The 24334-nt window shown below is 44.8% G+C and overlaps 1 protein-coding gene across 2 annotated transcripts in view; it reads right to left on the bottom strand.

Moving 5' to 3' along the window:
• The window catches only part of Pkd1l3 (polycystin 1 like 3, transient receptor potential channel interacting), a 62299-nt gene that overhangs the window by 11025 nt on the left and 26940 nt on the right, over nucleotides 1–24334 (bottom strand). For both annotated transcript variants that reach the window (XM_031341377.1, XM_031341376.1), the window contains 12 exons: nucleotides 23938–24168; nucleotides 22204–22305; nucleotides 21777–21955; nucleotides 19681–19827; nucleotides 13728–13924; nucleotides 13240–13439; nucleotides 12590–12770; nucleotides 11749–11941; nucleotides 11422–11653; nucleotides 9592–9691; nucleotides 4369–4506; nucleotides 3653–3838 (listed from right to left, as the gene is read on the bottom strand). In XM_031341377.1, the coding sequence (XP_031197237.1) occupies nucleotides 3653–3838; nucleotides 4369–4506; nucleotides 9592–9691; nucleotides 11422–11653; nucleotides 11749–11941; nucleotides 12590–12770; nucleotides 13240–13439; nucleotides 13728–13924; nucleotides 19681–19827; nucleotides 21777–21955; nucleotides 22204–22305; nucleotides 23938–24168 (2086 nt within the window). The remainder of the gene's footprint in view (nucleotides 1–3652; nucleotides 3839–4368; nucleotides 4507–9591; nucleotides 9692–11421; nucleotides 11654–11748; nucleotides 11942–12589; nucleotides 12771–13239; nucleotides 13440–13727; nucleotides 13925–19680; nucleotides 19828–21776; nucleotides 21956–22203; nucleotides 22306–23937; nucleotides 24169–24334) is intronic.

Below are 24334 nucleotides of genomic sequence, written 5' to 3'. Positions count from 1 at the left end.
AACAGGTGCAGAAATAAAGTATCTCATTTAAAGAGCAACACCAAAGAACCTAACGAAAGATTAAAAAAAACAACCACATCCATTTACGCATTCATTTATTCATTCTTCTGACAACACATCTGGGCTGGCACAAGCCAAGCCATGTTTAGGTGCCAGGAGCAAACGGACACAGCGGCATTCCTGCCCAAGAGCACACACGTGAGGAAGGAGGAGCAATAATACACAATGTTTGGGTGGTAGGAAGTAGTGCTTTGTGAGGAACTGGGAATGCTGTTAAGGAAAATCTCTGATGGAATGGCATTGGGGGACCCCAATAGAGTCAGAAGTGTAATGTGGATGCCAGGCGGGGATAGCAGGTTCCAAGATCCCGGGTGATGGCATGACTGATGTATTTAATGCCATGGGAGCTCGAGTGGCTATAATACAGCAGATGAGGTCAGAAGGGGAAAAGATCAGGTGACAGACTAAGTAGCTAAGGGCTGCACGGAGCAGGTCAGCTTTGGGGGGAGGAGTTGACATTTTTTCTAAATGTCTCTGTTGGGGTATTTTGAACAGGGGACTCACAGCTTTACAACTTAAAAAGGCAGAGAAAATGAAGAATGGGAGGAGGTTTGCTTTTATGAAAGCAGAAAATGCCACTAGGTTTGGTTCTAACTTACATTTCTCTCCTCGGTGCAGGCGCAAGGCCTTTGGCTGTTCTGGAGTCCCCTGTATAGTTTGGAAACGCTTGTATCATGTGGTTGGATGGCTCTGCTCCTTTGCTACCAGGATAACTTACTGACACTGTACGAACAATCTGGAAACTGTTTTTTTTCCAGTGCAGGTGGCTAACTACAGATTGACAACTCAAGCCTTTCTTTCTTGTTTGCTTTGTTTTGAGATAGTCTCACTGTGTATGTAGCCCAGGCTGGCTTCTCCTTCCCAGCTGCTGGAGTTCAGGAATTATGAGCTGCCACATAGCCATCCCTCAACCACTTAGCCATCTCTCCAGCCCTGACAGTATCTTTTTTAAAATTAAAAAATGTAGGGTGCTGGAGAGACAGCCCAACCATTAAGGGAACTTATTACTCTTCCAGATGGTCCAATTTGGTCTCCAGCACCCAAGATGAGCGATACCTGCACACGTGGTATATATACACACACATAAAAATAAATGTAAAAAGGTCTGTATATGGAGGCTAGAAAATAGTTTGGGGAGTAATAGTAGTTGCTGCCTTTGCAGAGGACTTGGGTTCAATTCCCAGCACCTACATGGTGCCTCACAACTACCTGTAACTCCAGTTCCAGGGGATCCAACACCCTCTTCTGACACCCACAGACTTCTGTGCACATACACACAGTACACATGCATTCATATAGGCAAAATACACACATGAAATAGAAAATAAGTTAAACAATGTGTATATACTCTGATCTAACAAATCTTTTCCAAGGAATTTCTCAGATACATTTGCCTATGTGTGAGGTATTAAAAATCTTAGCTGATTATAGCAGTTATACTACATCTATACAACAGACCTCTGTATAGTAAGTGGATAAAACAGAGTAGGGGTGGCCCCAGATAGACTGATGGAGACACTCCCAGGTAAACTAGGGAAAAGCCAAATTCATGACACTGCTTGTAGCTTGCCATCATTTACTGTTTGTCGGTTGCTTTCCAAACGTCCCTACCATGGTGCATGAGAAACCGGGGAAAGGTCAGCTGGGTTTTAAATGGCTGCAACTCTGTGGGCTCCCCAAGGATCTAGTCCCTGAACACCTTCACAGGCTTAGCTATGACTGCTCTCCCAAAGGCCAATCCAATGGCTGGAGCAGAAGAGCTGCATGATGAGACTGGGCTTGAAATCTTGAAAACAATGATTTTTAAAGAATAGGTAAACCTGGGCTGGAGAGATGGCTCAGTGGTTGAAAGCACTGACTGCTCTTCCAGAGGTCCTGAGTTCAATTCCCAGCAACCACATGGTGGCTCACAACCATCTCTAGTGGGATCTGATGCCTTCTTCTGGTGTGTCTGAAGACAGCTACAGTGTACTCATATAAATAAATAAATATTTAAAAAAGTAGGTAAACCATGTTACACATATACACACACATACACTCACACACACTCACACACACTCACACACATATTGGGTTTTTGAAGCAGGGTTTCTCTGCCTATCTGGCTGTCTTGGAATTCACCAGTCTGGCCTCGAACTCAAAAGATCAGCCTACCTCTGCCTCCTGTGTTGTGGGATTAAAGGCGTGCGCCACCATCTCCAGTTTGTTAGTGTCCATTTTAACTGCTTGTGACCCCATGCCTACTTGACTATATTTCTTTCTTAAAACAAGATCCTGTCTAGTATCCCAGGCTGGCCTCAAATTCAGGGTCCTGCCTCTACCTCCCGAGTGCCAGGATTATAAACACCATCCATGGTGTGCTGCTTTCTCATCATCATCCTGAGGTCTGTTACGTTTGTCAGTGTGCCTATCCGGGTAGGGTAGCTGCTGTCAGTTCAGTAGCTTGACAGCAAAGTTCCATCTCCCCACTGTTGACAGTCAGCATTAACTCTGTCAGTACCCTGTGCCAGGCATTCAGATCTGTCGTGCAGAGCAGGGCCAAGGATGCTTCCCCCTGAACAGGGGAAACCAGACAGTGAAGGCTCAGAAGTCTACCCAGGTGGCAAGTGGGCGTGAGTCTGAGCAGGCTTTCTGTCTGCGCTATACTGTGGTGCTATACTGCAGCCAAGGAGCCCAAAGAGGAGACTAGCCCTACTATGGCCTCAACTTTTGCCATCCCAGGGTTCTAATCATCTTGTCAATTTTTTTATTCAGCACAGATTTATGTATTACAAATAGAATGTTCTCTGGGCCTCAAAACTGTTATCCAAAATTGTACTTTAAAAAAATGTCACCATGCACTGAGTAGGAGTTGCCTTCTGTAAGAGTGTTCACACACCAAGTGCACTCTGGGGAATCGGAAAGTGCTTGCTAAGATGAACGTATGCTTCAGATTTATTTCAGGAGCATAGATGATGTCCTGAATCTCACCATGAAGCCACCAACCCTGAGGTAAAAGGAGGTAATGGTCCCTAGAACTCAGCTTCTCAGCAGGACAGTTATGTTATGGCCAAGTTGGGGGACTGGGGACAACAGAGAGCACATGACTGAGGGGAGAGCCCGATAACCATGCTACCTGCTGCAGGGCAGAGCATGGCAACGCCTCTTTCACTGAGGTTCTTTGAGGACAGAGACCCCATTATGAACATTTTAAAAAATCAGCTCCTAGGAAAGCCCCTGAGGACTATGGATGCTTGATGAATGTTTGTGGGACTAAGCTGGGCCAGCGCACACAAAAGTTGGATACGCAGTCACGTAAAGACCGTTTTTATTAGAGCTCGATCCTGTGTGCTGAGTCCCAGGGTCCCCGCAGCTACTCTTTGTGCTGTAAGTGACCTATTGCTCATCCCTGTGACCTGGACCAGAGGAATCAGATCCCATGAGTCACCATGAGTCCCTACCTGAACCTTCTTGGATGGAGTCTGGGGATTTTGCATTGTCCACAGAGGTGTGGTTATATCGAGAAGCCAGCTGACCTTTATTTTTCCATGGGTTGTAGAAGGGGTTTCAGGAGGCCTATCTCGCTTTCCCTCTGCCCCAGAACTGTCCTTACCTCTGTAATCTCCATATAGGTTAGGAAGGAGGGTGCGGTTGGCCCAGGGGTAGAAATCCTCTACAGCTTTGATTTCTGAGAAACAGTGAGAAAACCTCTTCCAGATAGCTTGATGGAGGAAAAACCGACTAGGGTCCTTTGCAGAGTAGACGGTAGTCATCAGCAGGGTCAGGAAGAGGATTTGCACTGGTTTGCAACAGAAAAAAGATTCATATTCAAGTAGTTATCTTAGAACTCTAAATAAACCCTTTTCACTTCTCTTATGCTTATTCACTTGTGCTAGTTAAAACCAGTCAAAATGGAGCTGGGATATAGTGATGCACACTTTAATCCCAGTACTTGGGAGGCAGAGGCAGGCAGATCTCTCAGTTTGAGGCCAGCCTAGACTACAGGGTGAGTTTCAGGATAGCCAGGGCTACACAGTGAAACTGTCTTGAAAAAGCCAAAAACCCAACCCACCAAACAAATAGTCAAAATGGGCAATTTCAAATAGTTCAACTCAATATGTATACACACACACATACACACACACACACACACACACACACACACACACACACACACACACACACAACATATCACCTGAATTGCTGGAATTCCAAATTTCATTTTAAAAGACACTCTTCTGCCCTTCCCTGTTTACTGTCTTATTCTACCCTACCCTTCCCACTCCAGACAGTACTGCAGAGGTGTCTGCTGCCTCCACCCCGTCATACCCAGAGTACCACCAGTCAGCTTGAAGAGCTGCTTCTTCCAGGCTTTCTTTGTACGCTTGGCTAGGTTGTTCATTGCTGGTGCAGTGTAGATGGGATTGTCCTTGTCTCTCAAGCCAGGTGCTGATGAAGGACACTTTGCTGTCAGATATTGAAATACAGGCCAAATAAATGTTAAATTTCATAACATGTTTGCTAACTGTTTAGCATCCACTGCAGGCATTTCCTAGTGAACACTGGAACAGATAAGATGCTCTCTAAGCAGCACTTCTCTGTCTATGAAAGAAGGCCTGGATTTTTCTTCTTAAAATTCCAGTCCATGCAGTGGTGGTGCCTCCCTTTCATCTCAGAACTAGGGAGGCAGAGGCAGTCAGACTTCTGTGAGTTTGAGGCCAGCCTGGTCTCTAGAGAGTGTTTCAGGGCAGCTAGGGATACACAGAGAAACCCTGTCTCGAAAAACCAGAACATCACCAACGAAAAATTCCAACTCATTGGAAACCAAACTCATAAAAGACAATACAAATCGGCTTCCAGAAAAGTTAAATGTAAGTATAGGAGTATGGCTCAGGAGTAGAGTGCTTGCCTATCACCTGTGAACCTCAGCACCATGACACACAGCCCAGGAGTGTTCTCTCTCACTCTTCCTCCCTGCCCCCCTTTCCCGACAATGTCTGTCTTACTCAGGGTCTCTCTTGATTTGATGAAAACACCCCGACTAAATAGCAGGTAGGGGAGGAAAGGGTTAATTTGGCCTATACTTCCAGATCTTGGTCAGTCACTGGAGGAAGTAAGGACAGGAGCTCAAGCAGGACCTGCAGGCAGGAGCTGATGCAGAGGCCATGGAGGGATGCTGCTTATTGGCTTACTCAGCATGCCTTGCTCATGCCTGCCTTCTTTTAGAACTCAGGACCACCAGTCCAGGAATGGCACCACCCACAATGGGCTGTGCCCTTCCCCACTGATCACTAATTTAGAAAATGCCTTCCTTATAGCTGTGTCTCACTCATGGCAGTATTTCCTCAACTGAGGCTCCTTTCTTCCTGATGACTAGCTTGTGTCTAGTTGACACACAAAACCAGTCAGTACAACCAACCTCTTGTCAATTTGCAGCCAGTACAGCCAACCCCTTGTCAACTTCACACTCACACACACACACACACACACACACACACACACACACACACACACACACCCGTATGTTAAGCCAGACGCACAGTCTTTACAAATTCAAACACATTAAAATTTTGGGCCAGGCAGTGGTGGCATATGCCTTTAATCCCAGCACTTGAGAGGCAGAGGCAGGTGGATTTCTGAGTTTGAGGCCAGCCTGGTCTACAGAGTGAGTTCCAGGACAGCCAGGGATACACAGAGAAACCCTGTCTCGAAAAACAAAAAACAAAAAAAGTTTGTTTGGTCCCTCCTAGCCTCTCTGAACATAGTGACAGTGGTGCAGCTGGGTCTTCATGCGTGACCCCTAGAGCAGAAGCAGGATCTATCTCTGACTATATTTCCTACCTTGGATCCTTTTCTCCTCACTGGGCTCCCTTGTCTAGCCTCAGTATGCACCTAGTCTAACTGCAGCGTGATCTGCTAAGGCTGGTCGGCATCCAGGAGAAGCAGGGAAGGAGTGAAGTGGGGAGAGTAAGAGGAGATGAGGTGGGAAGGGCTGGGACGAGAGAAGGGAGAAGCTGCCATCAGGACTTAAAGTAAATAATTAATAAAAATGTAAAAAAATTTCTGGTTTCTTTAAAATATCCAATCTCTTTTCAAGTCCAAAGTCTTTTAAAATTAAGTCTCTTAATTGCAGACTCCAGTAAAATACTTTCTTACTTCAAGAGAGAAAAGGAGCTCTTTACTTCAGGGCACAGTCACAATCAAATCAAAGGGAAACCAAACTCCAACTGTGTTTTTTTTTTTTTTTTTTTTTTTTTTTTTTTTTTTTTTTTTTTGCATCATTTGATTTTTGTTTGTTTGTTTTTGTTTTTGTTTTTGTTTTTTTTTTGAGGCAGGGTTTCTCTGAATAGCCCTGGCTGTCCTGGAACTCACTCTGTAGACCAGGCTGGCCTCAAACTCAGAAATCTGCCTGCCTCTGCCTCCCAAGTGCTGGGATCAAAGGCATGTGCCACCACTGCCCAGCAAACTCCAACTGTTTAATGTCTGAGATCTACTTATAATGATCTGGGCTCCTCCAAAGAGTTTGGGTCACTTTTCCAGCTTTGCCCTCTGCAGCACACAGCTTGCTGTCTAGCCTTACATGGGCTGTACTCCGCTGCTGCTGCTGTTCTTGGTGGTTATCCCATGGTACTGGCATCTCCAAAATGTTGATGTCTTCTGCTGCAACTGGGCTGCACTTTACGAATAGCCTTTCCTGGGCTCCCTTTATGGTGCCAAGGCTCAATTTCTTTGCATGACCCCTTCAGTCCTAGGCCTTCAACTGCCACTGAGGTTATACTTCCACCAATGGCCTCTCACAGTGCCGAGCCTCAGCTGCTCTCCATGGCTTCTTCATGCCCTCAAAACCAGTACCACCTGGGTGATTCTTGCACTACCACATTTGGTTGCCAACTCTAGATAACAACCTCAACCAGTTGTGGAACACACCTTCTCTGTGCTCTCTAAAAACATTTCCCAGATTTCACTTCAGTGATGCTGGTCTCTTCTTAAATCACTGCTAATTTCTTTTTTTTTTTTTCAATGCTAATTTCTTAGCTCCAGCTAGTCATCATCAATTGTTCCAGTAATGTAAATGTTTTACTTCAGTAGCTCTGGTATCTTGCTAATCACAGCTGACTCTTCAGCCCCTGCTGACCAGAACCATGAACCTTACATCAAAATAGCAAACAGCCCTGATAGACTCTTTAATCTTCCCTCTGAAATCTCACAAGCCAGGCCTCCATCTTCTGCACTGCTCTCAATAGTCTGATCTTCTAAGCTCCCACAGAACATCCCACTGAGGTCTCAAAACTCAATGTTCTTTCTAGTCCAAAGTTCCAAAGTCCTTCTACAATCCTCCCAAAAACATGGTCAGGTCTGTCACAGCCATACCTCCACTATACTGGTTCCAACTTCTCTTAGTTAGGGTTTCTATTGCTACAATGAAACACCATGACCAAAGAGCCAGTTGGGAGAGGAAAGGGTTAATTATACTTATATTACCACATCACTCTTCATCACCAAAGGAAGTCAGGACAAGGACTCACACAGGGCAGGAACCTGGAGACAGGAGTTGATGCAGAAACCGTGGAGGGGTGCTGCTTGCTGGCTCATTTCACATGGCTTGCTCAGCCTGCTTTATTATAGAACCCAGGACCAACAGCCTGGGATGGCACCACCCACAATGCACAGGGCCCTTCATTGATCACTAATTGAGAAAATGCCTTACAGCTGGATCTCATGCAGGCATTTCCTCAACTGGGGCTCCTTTCTCTCTGATGACTCTAGCTTGTGTCAAATTGTCACACAAAACCAGTCAGTACAGTCTATGTTGTCAGAAACGTAGCCCAGGCTGGCCACACACTTATGATCTCTGTCTCAGCCTTCCAGATGCTGAGATGACAGACATGCACCAGCACAACCCACCAATAAGGATTCTTTCAGTGCTGGGAGTCCAGTGCAGTGTCTCAGGCACACCAGACAAGTGTTCTACCACTCAGTATGTCCCTAGCCTTTTCATTTAAAGAATTAGATTAAATAGACATAAACTAATTTGCTGTATGCATCTGTCTTAGACTAGAGATCAGGGATTCTGCTCAGTGGAATACCTTTGGGAATATTGTTCTCAAGTCCAACACAAGTAGAAATCATCTGGGCTTCTATTCAATGCAGATTCTGGGATAAGGTCCAACACTAAACGTTCCTGAAGAATCCAGGAGGTGACAATGGTTTGGTCTAAAGACTATATACTAAGCAGAAGGATGTAGAGATTTGTAAGTGAAAGGGAAGGCAAGAGGTAGTGTAGGGAAAGAGACAGAGAGAGGAGAAATGACAGAAATCACCTGCATGTGTGTGTGAGTGCCATGTGATCACTAGAGAATAAACAAAAGTTCCCCAAGGAACATTGGAGATACCTTTGCAGTGACATTGGAATTTGGCTTTTCTTTGCAGGGCTCGGAATCACAGCTTAAGGCCTTGCATATGCCAGCAAGCACTCTCCCCCTCAGCCCCATGCTACCTTTGTCTGTAAGGGCAGGTCATAGAACTTCAGATGTACCCTAGACAAGAACTTTAAAGAGAAGTCAGTTCATATAAAGACAATAGATCAAATGCACGAGAAATAGTTAAAGACAAGAAAGATACTTCTGAGTGAGACTGTTAATTTTTAAGCCTTCCCTAAGATTAAAGTGCTTCACCCTTTGTATGTCCACTGCTCAATTTAAAGAAGTGATTGATAGCTTCATATCTGTTGCATACTCCATCTTGTTACCCCTTCCGTCCCTCAGAGAGGCGACCCTTTCCTGAGCTTTAGAGATCATTCCCATTCTTCAGACCTTACCCATAAATTTATAGGGGACATATGTCTTCAAACCAACACAAGCATAACACTGGGCTAGCTAACATTTTTGTACCCTGCACCTTTTGGCTCAACATTATGTTTGCAACATCCCTCCATGTGTGGTGAATAATTTTGAGTCTGTTTTTTCCCCCAGGCTGGACCCCCTCAGGCTTGGCCACTGGATGTAGGGAATAAGGGCACTTAGGATCATGCTAACGTGTGCGGATCGTTTGGGCAATGCCACTGGACAGGAACGAGAATATACACAAGTATGAGCTTGTGGGGCAAGCAGACAGCTCAGTCCCAGGGATGACAGGCAGTACAAATACCATATGGGGCTCAGGAGGGAGGACAGATGGAGTGCAGCACAGAAACACTGAGAGGATGCACTGGCTTCCAGAAGAATGGGTGAGTTTGGGACCCTGGGCTCCTGGGCAGAGGAGGGAGAGGTGTCTCCTAAGTGACTCGGCCTCTGAATGGGTACGTTGGATCACAGAGGTGGCATGAACTCTTTTTTTGTTTTGTTTTGTTTTTCTAGACAGGGTTTCTCTGTATAGCCCTGGCTGTCCTGGAACTCACTCTGTAGACCAGGCTGGCCTTGAACTCAGAAATCTGCCTGTCTCTGCCTCCCAAGTGCTGGGATTAAAAGCATGCGCCACCACTGCCCAGTGGTGGCATGAACTCTTGCTTTGCTCTTTGTAAAATTAAACAGTAGCTGGAACTATCTGAATTACCCCAAAGTGCTACAATTCTCCGGGCGTGTTGTTCCTTGTCTTTGTTAAGCCACGGCATGTGGTTCGCCATCAGAGAGAACAGCATTGTCAGGAAGATCACCTGGAGACAAGAGTCAGGGGAAGTCCATGAGCAGGTGATCTGGGGTCCAGAAGATGACGTCAGAGTGCAGCCAGGGGTGGGAGTGGGGACTAACAGCACGTCCCATTTATTTACACATCTACTTTTGCATGTGGCCACGGCACCCATGTGGCAATTGGGGTGACTTCTCTCCTTCTTCCACATAGGGTCCAGGGATCAAACTCAGTCTTTTTGCAGCTGAGTGATCTGACCAGGCCCTGATGTGATAGGCTTCCTATGTTAACTTATTTAGGTGTCGGAACAATTTTATACTTGAAAAGTTTAATTATTAAAGACATATAGACACATCTTAGTGATAACCAGACAAAGTTCATGTGACCTTTGGAACTTTTTTTCAAAACAGATGAAGGCATATTAGCCATCACTGGTGATTTCTGATGCTGGGCAACAGAACTTGAGGACTCATTATGCTATTTTTCTATACTTTGGTGTCTTTTGACTTTTCCTTAATTAAACATTTAAAAGCCTTTATGTTCCTTAACTTTTTAAAAGATTTATTTGTTAAGCCGGGCAGTGGTGGGGCACACCTTTAATCCCAGCACTTGGGAGGCAGAGGCAGGTGGATCTCTGAGTTCGGGGCCAGCCTGGTCTACAGAGTGAGTTCCAGGACAGCCAGGGCTACACAGAGAAACCCTGTCTCAAAAAAACCAAAAAAAAAAAAAAAAAAAAAAAAGATTTATTTGTTTTACTTTATGTGTATGAGAGTCTTGCCTACACACCTTGCATGCCTGCTACCAGCAGAGGTCAGAAAGATGGTATCACATCCTTTGGAACTGGAATTAAGGATGTCTGTGACTCACCCCGTGGGAACTGGGAATTGAACATGGGTCCTTTGCAAGAGCAGCAAGTGCTCTTAACTTCTGAGCCATCTTTCTAGCTCCATTTATGTTCCTTTAAAAAAGTGGCTCGTCATTGTTTTTTTTTCCAAATATTACCATTGCATGTGTGTATGTGTGTGTGTGTGTGTGTGTGTGTGTTAGGTGTTGTGTGCTTGCATGTTGTGGAAATCAGAGGACAATTTCATGGAGCTGTTTCCTATTTTCTTTTCTTTTTTTTGAAAGATTTATTTATTTATTTTTATATGAGTACACTATATCCATCTGCAGACACACCAGAAGAGGGCATCAGACCCCATTACAGATGTTTGTGAGCCACCATGTGGTTGCTGGGAATTGAACTCAGGACCTCTGGAAGAGAGGTCAGTGCTCTTAACCACTGAGCCATCTCTCCAGCCTGGTTTCCTATTTTCATGTGAGTAGTTGGATCAAACATTAGTAGACTTGAGGGGTCAGATAGCAAGAGCCCTAGCCTGCTGAGTTATCTCACCAGCCAGTGTTTGATTTTTTTTTTTAAATCCCCATCTTCAGCTTTTTTCTGCCCTATGTATGCTTACCTACGCACTGCTACATTGTTGTCTGCCCTTCCTTCACATGTATCTCTAGCAAACATCACTCCACCTGTTGATTTATTTGCTAACTGTCAAAACACATGGCCTTGGGTTTTCCAGCTTCCTCCAGCTATAATGGCCAGTCCCATTCCTTACATACCTTTTGTTTGTTTGTTTGTTTGTTTGTTTTTTGAAACAGGGATTTTCTGGATCCCTCTGGCTGTCCTGGAACTCACTCTGTAGCCCAGGCTGGCCTCGAACTCAGAAATCTGCCTGCCTCTGCCTCCCAAGTGTTGTCACATACCTTTATTGGCTGGCTGATAAAGATGTCTTGTAGTACCGACAGCATCATTGAAATAACCCAGCTGGTGGCTTGGTCTTTGCTCAACTCCAAGCTATAAAGCGTTATAAAAAAGGCCGAGGCCAGACTGATGACACCAAGAAGGAGCCAGCAGCTATACTTCAACCATTTGAACAGGAAAAGCGACATGGGCTTCTTCCCTTCTGAGCTTAGGATGGGGAAACTGGTTGAATGCCTGGAGAATAATAGAAGTTGAAGAAATTATCTCCTGCTGACACTGGGAGAGGCTCAGAAAGTTGGCGGGTAGCAACAAGAACCCACAGTGCTTACCTGCACAGCCCTGGCTCCCTGGGGAGGGTCTGTGTCTCCAGGAGTTCCCAGAGGTTTTGAAGTTGGCTGACTACCTCACAGAAGTCATAAGGCTGGTGATCCTGGCCAGCACCAAGGGCATCTAAGTGAGCTTTCAGTCTCCGTAGGATTTGGAGAAGGTAGTGGCAGAAATGGTAATGATTTTCAGACACCGCTGTGGATTTATTTCAGGTCAGCATGTTCACAAATGGGAGATTTCAATAAGTAGAGATCGGTGATGGAGAAGAACAGTTTATAAGGTGACAGGAAAATTTCCCAGTACCATGGAGACAAGCTCCCACACTGAAGCACTGTTCCCTTCTGAAGGTGTAGATGCACATCATCACTGTTGTACCATCCTAAACTTGGACCTCGACACTTTCGAAATCTTACTGAGTTTTCCCACCACAGCTTTAGCATACACAGCCTAGACTAGCAAGGGCCCAAGCTGCATTCAAAATCCACACATCCTGCCACCTCTCCACTTGAGGGGAGGAAATGATGACAAAACAGGCTTCAGCTGATGGGATGTGGGTGTGTGACTACTTTTATGTTTTTATAATTAGTACTCTAAGCTTTATCACCAGGATGGGCAGATCTCAAGAGACTGAAGCTATCAGCTCAAGGTTGAAAGGTTAATGCACTCAGCTAAGCATGAATTGCCTTGGACTGAAAGGCAAAAAAAAAAAAAAAAAAAAAAAAAAAAAAAAAAAAAAAAAAAAAAAAAAAAAAAAAAAAAAAAAAAAAAAACCAAGTAAGAATATGAGGTAAGCATGGGAGCAGAGGGGAAGCTACAGGAGTGACTGAAAACGCTGGACTTTACCTTCTTCCCAGCGGGATTCTGTCTGCTGGTGACAGCCTTGATCTTCTAAGTGAGAGTAAATGAGGCTGGATAAAAGCTTCACCAGCTTGTTAATGTCACAAGAACTCCACGAAGACTGTTCACACTCTGAAAGCAGATGTGTACTTCTCCTGAGCAGGAATCCCACAGTTTCCTTTAATTCCTGGGTATGGAACCGAGTTGAGAGACTTCAGTCTGCCTTGTGTTAGCTCAGCACTGGGCACAATTATAGATGGCAAGCCTGCTTCTTGTACCCAGGGACACATGCTTAGTGTAAAGAAACTCAATGCTTCATTTTTAATTTTTTTTTCATAGAAGAGTCACCCCACAGTGCCTCTTCAAAACCATTTCTACGAGAGATGACTGAATAAGAGGGACAGTTTGCTCAGACATCAAAAACTAAAACAGCTCCGGAGTAGTACATGCCACCCTACTCAGTCTCTAGAACAGTTCATAACCTTGGAAGAAAGCTAAGACTGTAACTGATCACATCCCAGTGGACAGGAATTAGGGGAAAGACATCAAAGGGACCAGGATGCTGTGAACTTCCCAAGGAATCTCCTATGACTCTTTCCCACAGCACAGGGGCAGAGGGTACTTTACATAGAAAAAACGTTCCATACCAAGCTTACCTTGACCACCTGTGTAAGAGAGGGGGACTCACAAACAAGAGCAGAGGGGCAGGCAGCCTGAATGAGAGGAGGCTGGGGCAGAGCTTCTGGTGGGTGAATCAACTGGAAGAGCCGCCCAAAGATGAGATGGATGGGGAAGAGGATGATGGAGGTCTGGATGCTGATGAGCAGCTCTGACAAGGTCACAGCAAGTGGACCTACTGAGAGAAGGTTAAAGTGCCGTTAACTTTCACTGGCCTGGGTTAGAACTACTTAGGGGGGAATTTATCTGGGGTTAGAAAGCATTCTGTGGCAGTAAAGATCCTGGTAGGTTCCTAAGACTGTTTCATTTACCAATGAGAGCACTCAGAGAAAGTGCGGATGTCTAAGATTAGGACAATGGAAGGGAGATGAAGGCACACCAGGACTCGGTTTCTAAGCCTTGAAGGACAGAAACACAGGCAGAACATCTCCCACTGTGGACAGCATACGTCAGGGCTCTTGCGTACGTTGTTCACCCCTCTTGGCAGTGGTGCCTCCCATCCTCCAGAACATAACATTGATGACCATGTCACAGAGCAATAGTGTCATGCAGCAGGAGAGCCGCTGGACTCTTGTAAACTGGTTCCAGGGATGTCGAGTTGCAACTGAGAGCCACAGATAATCCTGAGTGAACTTTTCTATGATTGTGGAGGAGAACAGGTGTCTGAAATGAGAAATTAAGTGAGAAAAGATATAAATTGCCTTTCTATTTATTTTGCATATGTGTGAGGGCACATATATTGTATCAGGTGTGGGGAGGTCAGAGGATAGCTCGTAGCAGTCAATCCTTTCCTCATGCTAGGTGGGTTCCAGGAACTCTTGTCATGTGAGTTCAAGTACCCTTACCCTTCCACTTTTAAGCAACCTAGACTAGGGCATGGTTTGTTCAGCAACAAGATGCAGAGCAACTTTTCTTTTTCTTTTTTCTTTTTTATCAATGCAAAAGCAAGAGGTTTATTTTCTGGCATGTTGGGGTTAACCTTCAGTCAGTTGAAGGTGACCCTGAATGGCTAATACAAGCAGTTTTTATGATTTTTAGGGGTACAGGTTACATCATCAAGGTTACAGTTCAAACTTATTGGCTAAGCATATTGACCTTTCAATCTATTGGCGAGCAATCATGACACGCATTTGAACTCTACCTGGGGCTTTCCTGAGGGTTAGGTAACTATCAGTCAGTACATTCTGAGAATTTTTTTACTCAAGAATGATCTTGTGGGTGGAGAATGGAACTTGGCCTAGCCTTGACCTCAGGTGGGAGGGGGAAGCTGATAGGAAGTTGTGGAACTGGAAAGCCCTAAGGGTCCCTCATCCCCTCCTTTTCTTGTACAAGCTCCAATCCTGGAGCTATGGCAGAGCAACTTCTCAACCTCTATTTAATACCTTTCTGATCAAGCTCTTGGATAATATGTATTATAATAGATTAAAATTATTATTTTTTAAAAAATTTTTTATTATTATATAGACACACTAGAAGAGGGAGTCAGATCTCATTATGGATGGTTGTGAGCCACCATGTGGTTGCTGGGATTTGAACTCAGGACCTTCGGGAGAGCAGCCAGTGCTCTTAACCACCGAACCATCTCACCAGCCCGATTAAAATTATTTTAAAGCTTTATTTATTTGATTTTGTATGTGAGAGTGTTTTGCCTGCAATATAGCTGTGTACCACATGCATCTGGTGCCCATGGAAGCCATAAAAGGACATTGGATCCCCTGGAACTTGAGTTTCAGATGGTTGTGAGCCACCATGAAGGTGCCACAGATCAAACCTGGTTCCTTCACAATAGCAACAAATGTTCTAAACTGTTGAGCCATCTCTCTAGCCCTGAATGCACTCTTTATATCATATGGGATTAAAAAAAAAGACTATTGTTTGGCTATGGGTCTCTGCATCTAAAGGGGAAGAGGACTGAAGGAGCCAGAGGGGTCAAGAATACCACAAGAAAGTCTGCAGAATCAACTAACCTGGGCTCATACAGGTTCACAGAGACTGAACTGCCAACCAGAGAGCATGCATGGGATAGGCCTAGGCCCTCGGCACATATGTAACAGTTGTGTCTTCATGGCGGACTCCTAACAGCAGGGGCAGGGCCTATCTCTGACCCTTTCCCCTAACTGGGGTGCCTTGGCTAGCCTCAGCAGGAAAGGACATGCCTAGTCTTACTGCAACATGATATGCCGAAGCTGGCTGATATCCATTGGAGGCCTCCCCTTTTCTGAGGAGAAAGAAAGGAGGGTTGGCTGGGGAAGGGTGAGAGGGAGGGGCTAGGAAGAGAGGAAGGAAGGGAAAGTGCCATTGGAATGTAAAGGAAATGAATAACTTAATAAATAATAATAATGGACATTATTTTGGTATTATACTACTTTTCTTCAAAAGTAGACTTCTATTAAAAAAAACTTTAGGAAATTCACATTTTGATTACCTCCTGTGTTCCAAATATGGAGGAGCTATAAGTAGTGTGTCAAATGGAAGAACTAAGAAGACCTGATTAGCCGGGCAGTGGTGGCTCTCTCCTTTAATCCCAGCACTTGGGAGGCAGAGGCAGGTGGATTTCTGAGTTTGAGGCCAGCCTGGTCTACAGAGTGAGTTCCAGGACAGCCGGGGCTACACAGAGAAACCCTGTCTCGAAAAACTAAAAAACAAACAAACAAACCAAAACCCTCTCAAAACACCAAAGAACCATCCAAAAGAATAAAAATTATAAGAAAACACAGAAATAAAACCAATTCAATCTCTTTTGTGAGATACTATATGTGTGTTTGTAGGGGGTTAGGTTTGGAAACTTCAGCCTCATTCATGGTATTATTACAAGGTATTATTATATTAATACTCTCATTAATATACAGACCCTGAAAAATACGGCCAAGAAACAAAAAAGACTACTGTACACTAATGTGGCTGAAGAGAACATTAGTGAAAGGGAATCCACCCAGCAGAGGAGATAGCTCAGCTGGCAAAGCGCTTGCTTTGCAAAGACCAGGACCTGAGTTTGGTTTCCAGAAGCCATATTAAAGATAAAGCCAGGTGGTGTGTGTGTGAGTGTGTGTGTATGTGTGTGTGTGTATATGTGTTTGTGTGTGTGTGTGTGTGTGTGTGTGTGTGTGTATGTGTTTGTGTGTGTGTGTCTATGATCCTAAGTGAGAAGGTCCCCCGGGGGACACTCACCCTAAGTGAGTGGCACCCCGGGGCTTAATGATCAGCCAGCCTAGATTACTTGGTAAGCTCCAGAGTACAGGTGGACTTGTCTCATAAAACAAGGTGAACAATTAACGCTGACCTCTAAAGCATGCATGTAAACATGCACATACACATCACAATGGGGAGAGACACAGACAGAGACAGAGAGTCAGACAGAGGGTGGGGAGAGAGCAAGCATTCACCCAGGTAAGCCACAGAGAACAAAAGAACAAATGTATGCACACTGCTTACCAACAAGGAGCAAGGCTGAGAGTCCCCAACACAGACAGAAAATAGGAGAGAGGTTGCATCTTCAGAGTTTACAAGTAAAAGAGTTTTTCAGAATTCAAACATGATTGTGTGCATTACAAGGACATTCTGAATGCCACATAGGACTTAAAAAAAAAAAAAAGTAAACCGCCAGGTAGTGGTGGCATATGCCTTTAATCCCAGCACTTGGGAGACAGAGGCAGGCAGATTTCTGAGTTCGAGGCCAGCCTGGTCTACAGAGTGAGTTCTAGGACAGCCACAGCTACACAGAGAAACCCTGTCTTGAAAAAAACAAACAAACAAACAAACAAAAAAAAGTAAACCACAGTTAAAAGAAATATGGCGCTGGCAAGATGGCTCAGTGGGTAAGAGCACTGACTGCTCTTTTGAAGGTCCTGAGTTCAGATCCCAGCAACCACATGGTGGCTCACAACCACCCGTAATGAGATCGGACGCCCTGTTATGGCGTGTCTGAAGACAGCTGCAGTAAATTACACTGGAGTGAGTGGAGCCTGCAGAGGTCCTGAGTTCAACAACACCCACACAGGTGATGGCTCATAGCCATCTATACAGCTACAGTGTACTCATACACATATAAATAAATAAATAAAATAAAAAAAAGAAATATGGCAAAATTTAGACCAGAAAGAATAAATCCCATTTCCAGAACTATTGTTTATCAGACACATCCGGGAGTTCACTCAGTCCAAAGTATATTTTCATTGGGGTGTGGTCAGAAATATTCAGAGGCAGTTTAATCTCCCAGCTGTCAAACAATGAATGAACCATAAAAGCTAGGGGACATGGAAATTCTAGAGGGGCTTTGAAAAGCTCTGGTAACATTTCTCGAATCTAGAAGCTACTTGGATATGTAAGGTGCTCTTTCTCCCTCTCTCCCTCCTTCCCTCTTTCCCTTTCTCACTCTCTCTGTCTCTCACAGTCTCTGTCTGTCTGTCTCTCTGTGTGTGTGTCTGTCTATCTGTCTCTGTGTGTGAGTATGTGGTGTGTTCAGGAAACCCCTCAGAGAATCCTAACTTTCACTCTTGTATGACCTTTAAACTCTTAGCAAGCAGAAAGAGAAGGCTCAGGCATAGTTATGGATGGCCTTCCTGGGTGACAAAGCCATAGCCCACTGTGGCCACAAGGGCCCTTCAACAAGGACTGGGGAGCTGGCTGCTTCCGGGAATCTCAGCGACTCTCTGTTTCATCTTCAGCCAAGCACTAAACTAACTGTGCAAACACTTGAGTTGCTGCACTTGACAAGGAATTCAGACTTCACAGAATCAGTTCAGAAACATCACTCAGTGCATAAGCATCAATAAACACAGCAAAGCTTGCCAGAGCAGAGAAAGGCCTGGTGTCTAGAACAGTCAGCAATAAAAAGGCTGCTTATTAACACATGTAAAGAGACGAGAGAACACATCTGATAACATATTAGGAAAAAGACAGTAAATGACTTGCCTGTGAGGAAGCCAGGATGTTGTACTTACTAGACAAGCCTGGCCTTGAACTCATGATCACCATGTTCCAGCCTTGGAGTGCTGGGATTATAGGTGTGTATCACTACACTTGGCTTCTAGATGAAGGCTTTTAATCAGCTACTTTAGATCAAAGAGCTAATGGAGGTTACATTCCCAGAACCAAAAGGTAAGTGGCATCTTAATCTTACTAAATAGGGACTGAGATAATAGAAATTACAATTAAAAAGTAGAAGTGAGAACTGAAACTTACAATGAGCCATGTGAGAAGCTTGCTAGAGCCTGGGCAACCTGCTATCTTTTGTTTCACAGCATGCATATCTGTCAACTTGGAAATTCTACTTCAAGATGCCCAAGGGGCAGCTACAAGACTGTCCCTGAACAGTGACAACTTTCACTGGTCACCTAATCCTGTGCCATTTTTTTCTTCCTTCCTCTGTTCTAACAATACCTGACTTTGCAGTCATGGGAATCATGGGAAGCTTTTTCCAGGCTATGGACCACAACTATTCAAAGCCCATTAAGTTGTTCTTATCCAGTTTGTTGTGCTATGGGTTTCAGCATGGGCCAAAGTAACTCAGAGGGACCCTGTGTAACCAGCTAACACACACCCAATGTGACTGAATACAATTAAGGATGCAGGCAAAGTCAAGCCACATAGCCTTTGCTGGGGCAGGCAAACCATAACTTTATGTTCACGTAAGAACTTGAATACAGTTTTAAAATTCCTTTTACCTTCTCCTATGAAATGAAAGACCCTGTCTCTTCCCTAGGAATCTGATCTTCAGAGGTGGGTTACCAAGAGCAAGGGAACTATTTAGTTCTCTTAAAATGCCAGTCTAGGAAAAATTAGTCACAGGGTAAATCACCCAGCTACCCAGAGACTACCAAGCCGAGGTGAGCATGTGTAGGTGTTGTGCACCTGATATCCAGCACCACCTGCTGACCACAGTGCCAGCCTGGAGTCACAGGTGCCTACAGACCCAGCTAACCAGAAGGAACCCAACTACCCAGGCATGGCCTTCCCTTAACTTCTGACCCTCAAAATGATGGCAAAACCAGAATGCTTTTTGGAAGGGTGAGTTCTTCTGTAGCAACAGACTGGGAGGGGCTCCTAAGAAGGGATGGAAGCTTTGTTCCTACCACAGAGGAGAGAAAGGGAACATTCCTGAGGAAAGGTTATGGGACACTTTTTTTCCATTTAGCCATTTTATGTAAGCTCCCATGCTTGGCCTCTTATAGCCACTCACTCTGGTCCAAGGAGGGAAATGCCAAGAAGAATCCAACACAGTGAATCAAAAGATTGATGGGAAGACAATGAGGAGGAGGAGGAGGAGGAGGAGGAGGAGGTAACTGAGTCTATTCCTCAGATCTTAGACTCGATCCTCTTCACAACTGTATCTTTTTAAAAAATGTGTGTATGCTGTCTGTGTATAATGTTGTGTGTGCGTGCTACAGAAGTTTGCACTGCCAGTGATGTCTCAATTATACCTGAAGGAAGAGAGCTCACTTCTAGAGGCGGGTGTGAACACCCTGTCACGTTCACAGTTGCCCAAGTCCACGGCCAGCCAACAATTGCACTGGAAATGCCATTTCTTCTTCACAGTCATGTCACTGACGATCACCTGGCTTACATACCTGCAGTCAGATAAAGATCCCCATGTTAGGAAGGTGCGCAGGGACTGCTTTCTGGAGAAGTTGCCTTGCACTTAAACTGAGCACCTAAGTTAGTAATGGATGCTTTGCAAGACAAGAATGAGAGGCAGATGAGCCAGCCCCCACGGCTGCCCTCAGGAAGTTCCTGTCCAAGGTGCTGACTGCAAGCTTTACTCCCTGAGAAGAATTTGGATGTGCGCATACGCGCATCTTTAAGCTTTCTTTGTTCCACATGTGATATTGGCCCACTACTTCTTAAAGTATCCACGTGCCTCCATTTTCACCATTGGTATTCAATATTTATGCTAATGACTTCTCACCCCCTACCTGGGTCTGCAGCCAAATCAGAACTATAGACCCTCAGATCTTTTACTCAATCCTCTTCCCAACTACATACATTTTTTCTTTCATTAAATATGTGTATGTGTGTAATGGGGTGTGTGCATGCTACAGTGTGCATATGGAGACCAGTAAGTAACCTTGGGTATCAGTCCCTTTCTTTGAGACAGGATCCCTTGCATGTGGCTGCATCCACTAGGGATTCTCCTTCTCCCCATCCCTTCATGCTAGAGGAGTTCAGGGAAGACAAATGCATGCTACCACACCTGGCTGTATGTGGATTTGGGGGATTCAAACACAGGTCATGGAGCCACCTCTCCAACCCCTCAGCTACAGTAGCTTTTTACCTATATCTAAAGAGCAACTGAATGGTGCACAGAGCCATTGTAACTGATCTGATGTTGATGTTCAGAGGTGTGATGCGGCACAGTGATTAGGGCCTTCTGATACTATGTCTGCAACTGTTTAAGGTGCCATAAATCACAGTCCATGTATAAGATGGCAAACGCAATTAGTCACTATTGTGTGCATTGTGACCACTGAGTGGACCCTCCCACAGTTCTCTCCACCTTTTTGGGTCTCTCTATCCTTTGAGGCACAACAATCAAATATTGAAATCAGGCCAGTTAGTAATTCCACAATGGCTTCTAAGTGTTCAAGTGAGAATCTTATGGCCTCTTTCTTTAAATCAAGACCCAGGAATGATTAGGCTCAGTGGGAGGGCATTGAAAGCTGGGACAGGTAGAACACTGGTACTCATGGGCCAAAATGAAGCCAACTTGAGAACACACAGAGGAAAAGGTCTGGAGGGAAATGAAGATCACTACCTTAAAGGGCTCCTAGATGAGGAAGCAGAACTAACTTTACAAGGATAACAGAAAGTTTTAGTGCTCTGGGCAACATCAGATCAGTTGAAAAGTTCCCAAAATGGCAGCCAAGCAACACTGTAACTCTCTTCAGTTCTCTGAATGCTTCCCAAGGTCCTGCAGTAGCAGGAGAGGCCGAGGCTGGCGGACCTGCACTGCGGTTACAGCAAGAAGCTGCTCTTGAACACGGTAGTGCAAGGGGAAGGGCCGGGGCTAATGTAGAAGATGCAGAAGAGGATCCAGAGGACCCATCTAAACTCCTGGATGAAGGAGGTAGCACTCAACAGGTGTTCAGTGTAGTGCTGTATTGGAAGAAGAAGCCATCTTGGATTTTCATAGCAGAGAGAAAAAGTCAATGCGCAGCATCGGTGCTGCTGGTAACCAGAAGTGGTAGCAAATGCTAATTTACCATTCTGAAAGTCCTAGGGTCCTAGGGAATTAGATTGAATCTGTTCTTCCTTCTGTAGATGGTTCAGCAAAGCCTGGATGCCTGCACATCCAATTACAACAACTCCAGAACCCATATGATGGAAGGAGAGAATTGACTCTCATGTTGTTCTTTAACCTCCATACATGTGAGTAGTGTGCACATATAATATAAATAAATGTAAAATAAAATATAAAAGAGCTGCCACTCCTGAGGCTGCAGTTGGGGGGCCCAGAAGGGGGGGTAAGAAAAAAAGTAAAAGAAAAAAAAAAAAGAAAAAGCATGGGGCAGGTACTTACCAAGAAGGGCTGTCACCAGAATTGTCATGCCACAGCCGAAGGCCATGCAGGTCCCCTAGCCAGGATCCAGTGGAAAGAAGGAAAACATCCAGAGCTCCACGCTCAAAAACTGTCTTCTCTGGGTCACAAAGGTGGTGGGGCTCGCTGTGCCCCTCTGAGCCATAGAGAGTGATAACGACCTAAGAGGCAGTGAGGAAAGATGGAATATGAGGCACTCCATGCCTTTGGGTTTTTCATAAGCAGAAGAAAACATCCATTAGATATTAAGCAAATCCAGGGTTCCTCACATTACACAGTAAGCAAAGAAAATACTAATCCTGGTGATTCATTTTCAAGCATTATTGGATACCAAGATATTGTCAAGTTAGAGTATGCTGAAGACACACTTTGCAGAAGACACACGGTAACGAGCTTGGGCTCTCCTAACCTTGGCTGTTGTAGCAGCCCTCCTCCGATACCCAGTGTAGACCTGGATAAGGTAGTGGAATGCAGAGCTGGGATCATTGTCAGCCAGGATTGTTACCTTCACCTGCAGGAAGAGCAGAAGCCATGAGCTTTCTAGGTCTCTCCTCAGGACAGTTCTAGCTGGGGACAGGCTTCTCTGTGGCAGTTTTGGGACCCCAATGGGAAGCAGGGGGAGTTGGTGTCAATGAGGCAATCACACAGGCCAGCAAAGTGACCAGAGGGCTAAGGTCTGAAACCCCAGGCTCTGTCTCTACATGGAAGCATTCCCAGAATCAGTTGACTGGGCCTTGGGCATCAGGCTCCACCTCACTGAACTCCGGAAGAAGGAACATACAGGGCGGAGGATACCCAGGGAAACTGGGGTTTTAGATAAACAATAAGGGCCATGGGCCTGCTAAAGATTCACCTACTGTTTATATGAAATGCAAATTAAATTGCTGTCTAGTTTTTTATTTACTAAAGCTGGCAACACTTCACCCAGGACAATAAGAAACACATACTCCTCTTCTAGAACTTCAAGTATAAACAAGAAGAGGCTGAACTATAGCTATGGGTAGAGCCCTTGCCTAGCATGTGTAAGGCTTGGAAGAAAAAAAGAATAACACAAAAATAAGAAATACATAAAATAGAAATTAAAAAAAAAAAAAAGATGCCTAGGCTGGAGAGATGGCTCAGCAGTTAAGAGCACCAACTACTCTTCCAGAAGTCCTGAGTTTGATTCCCAGCAACCACACGGTGGCTCACAATCATCTGTAATGGGGTCTGGAAATGTACTGCCCTCTTCTGGTGTGTCTGAAGAGAATAATGGTGGTGTACTCATATGTATTAAATAAATAAATAAATTTTTAAAAAGATGCCCAAGAATTTTACTGCTTAATTTTTTTCTAGTCTTAGCTAGGTGTGGTGGCACCTGGAAGGCAGAGGGAGGAGGATCTCTGTGGGCTTGAGGCTAGCCTGAGCTATGTGCTGAGTTTCAGGCCATCCAGGATTGGACTGTGGGACCTTGTATAAAATTTCTTTTTACCTAGTTAAGTATGGTGGCTCAGATGTGTAATTTTAGCACTTGAGGATTACTGTTATATCAAGGCCAGCTTGAACTATACAATGTGTTTTTTCGGGGTCAGTTGCGGGGACAGTATGAGATCTTGTCTTTAACTTTAAAAAATTTAGCATTTCTTTATATGTGTGTATTGTCACATGTCATGACACACAAGTGGAGGTCAGAGAGCAACTTGCCATTCTCTCCTTCCAACATGTGCATCCAGGGGATCAAACTCAGGTCAGCAAGTCCACTGAGCCATCTTGCCAGCCACGGAAACAATTCCTTACTAGTTTCCTATATACTGAAGTTTGTTAAATTATAAATTGGTTAGGCATAACTTTGTCTAGTGTATAAGGTGAGATAAATATGGGTCTGATTTCAGTTAAGCTCCTACGGCAGATATTTTCTGGTGTATTTCTAATCTGCGCAACTCCTGTGAAGATCCTACCTTGGCACCAAAACCAAAGCAAAACAAAACCAAAAAACCAAAACAGCAAACAAAAAACCCCACTTTGTTTTGTGACAGTAGGTATGCAGAGAGATTTAATACAGTAACACTGGACTTTCCCTACCTGTTGGCCCACAATCTCTACTTCCCCTATCTAGCTCAACACACTCAACACTGTGTGGCCTTTGGGGCCCAAGCCTTCTCACCTTCTGCATATCTGCTCGATCCTTCCTCCAAGCCCACACAGCTAAGAGGATATAGAATCCTAGAAGGCTGGCCAATAACGACACCCCGACAGGGTTGTTGGTTACATGAAGCAGCAGTTTGATGGTATTTTCTACATCCACTGTCCTGGGCACGATGAAGAAGTCACTGCTGAAGAAGGTCAAGTGGTCACAAAGACACTGCGTCTTTAAAATGGTACTCTTTGGCCCCACCTGGAAGTCGATTGAAGACCCGAATTGTAAGGTAGAGGGATAAGGAATGGCAAGCAGAGAATGAAGACACAGGCGGCCTTGAGACTGAAAAGTGCCTGTGTAAGCTGGGCGGTGGTGGCGCACACCTTTAATCCCAGCACTTGGGAGGCAGAGGCAGGCGGATTTC

The sequence above is a fragment of the Mastomys coucha genome, unplaced genomic scaffold (assembly GCF_008632895.1).
Source record: "Mastomys coucha isolate ucsf_1 unplaced genomic scaffold, UCSF_Mcou_1 pScaffold22, whole genome shotgun sequence".
NCBI classification, from domain to species: Eukaryota; Metazoa; Chordata; class Mammalia; order Rodentia; family Muridae; genus Mastomys; species Mastomys coucha.
The sequence above is the reverse complement of the archived record's forward strand: the minus strand, read 5'-3'. Positions and strand labels throughout refer to the sequence as shown.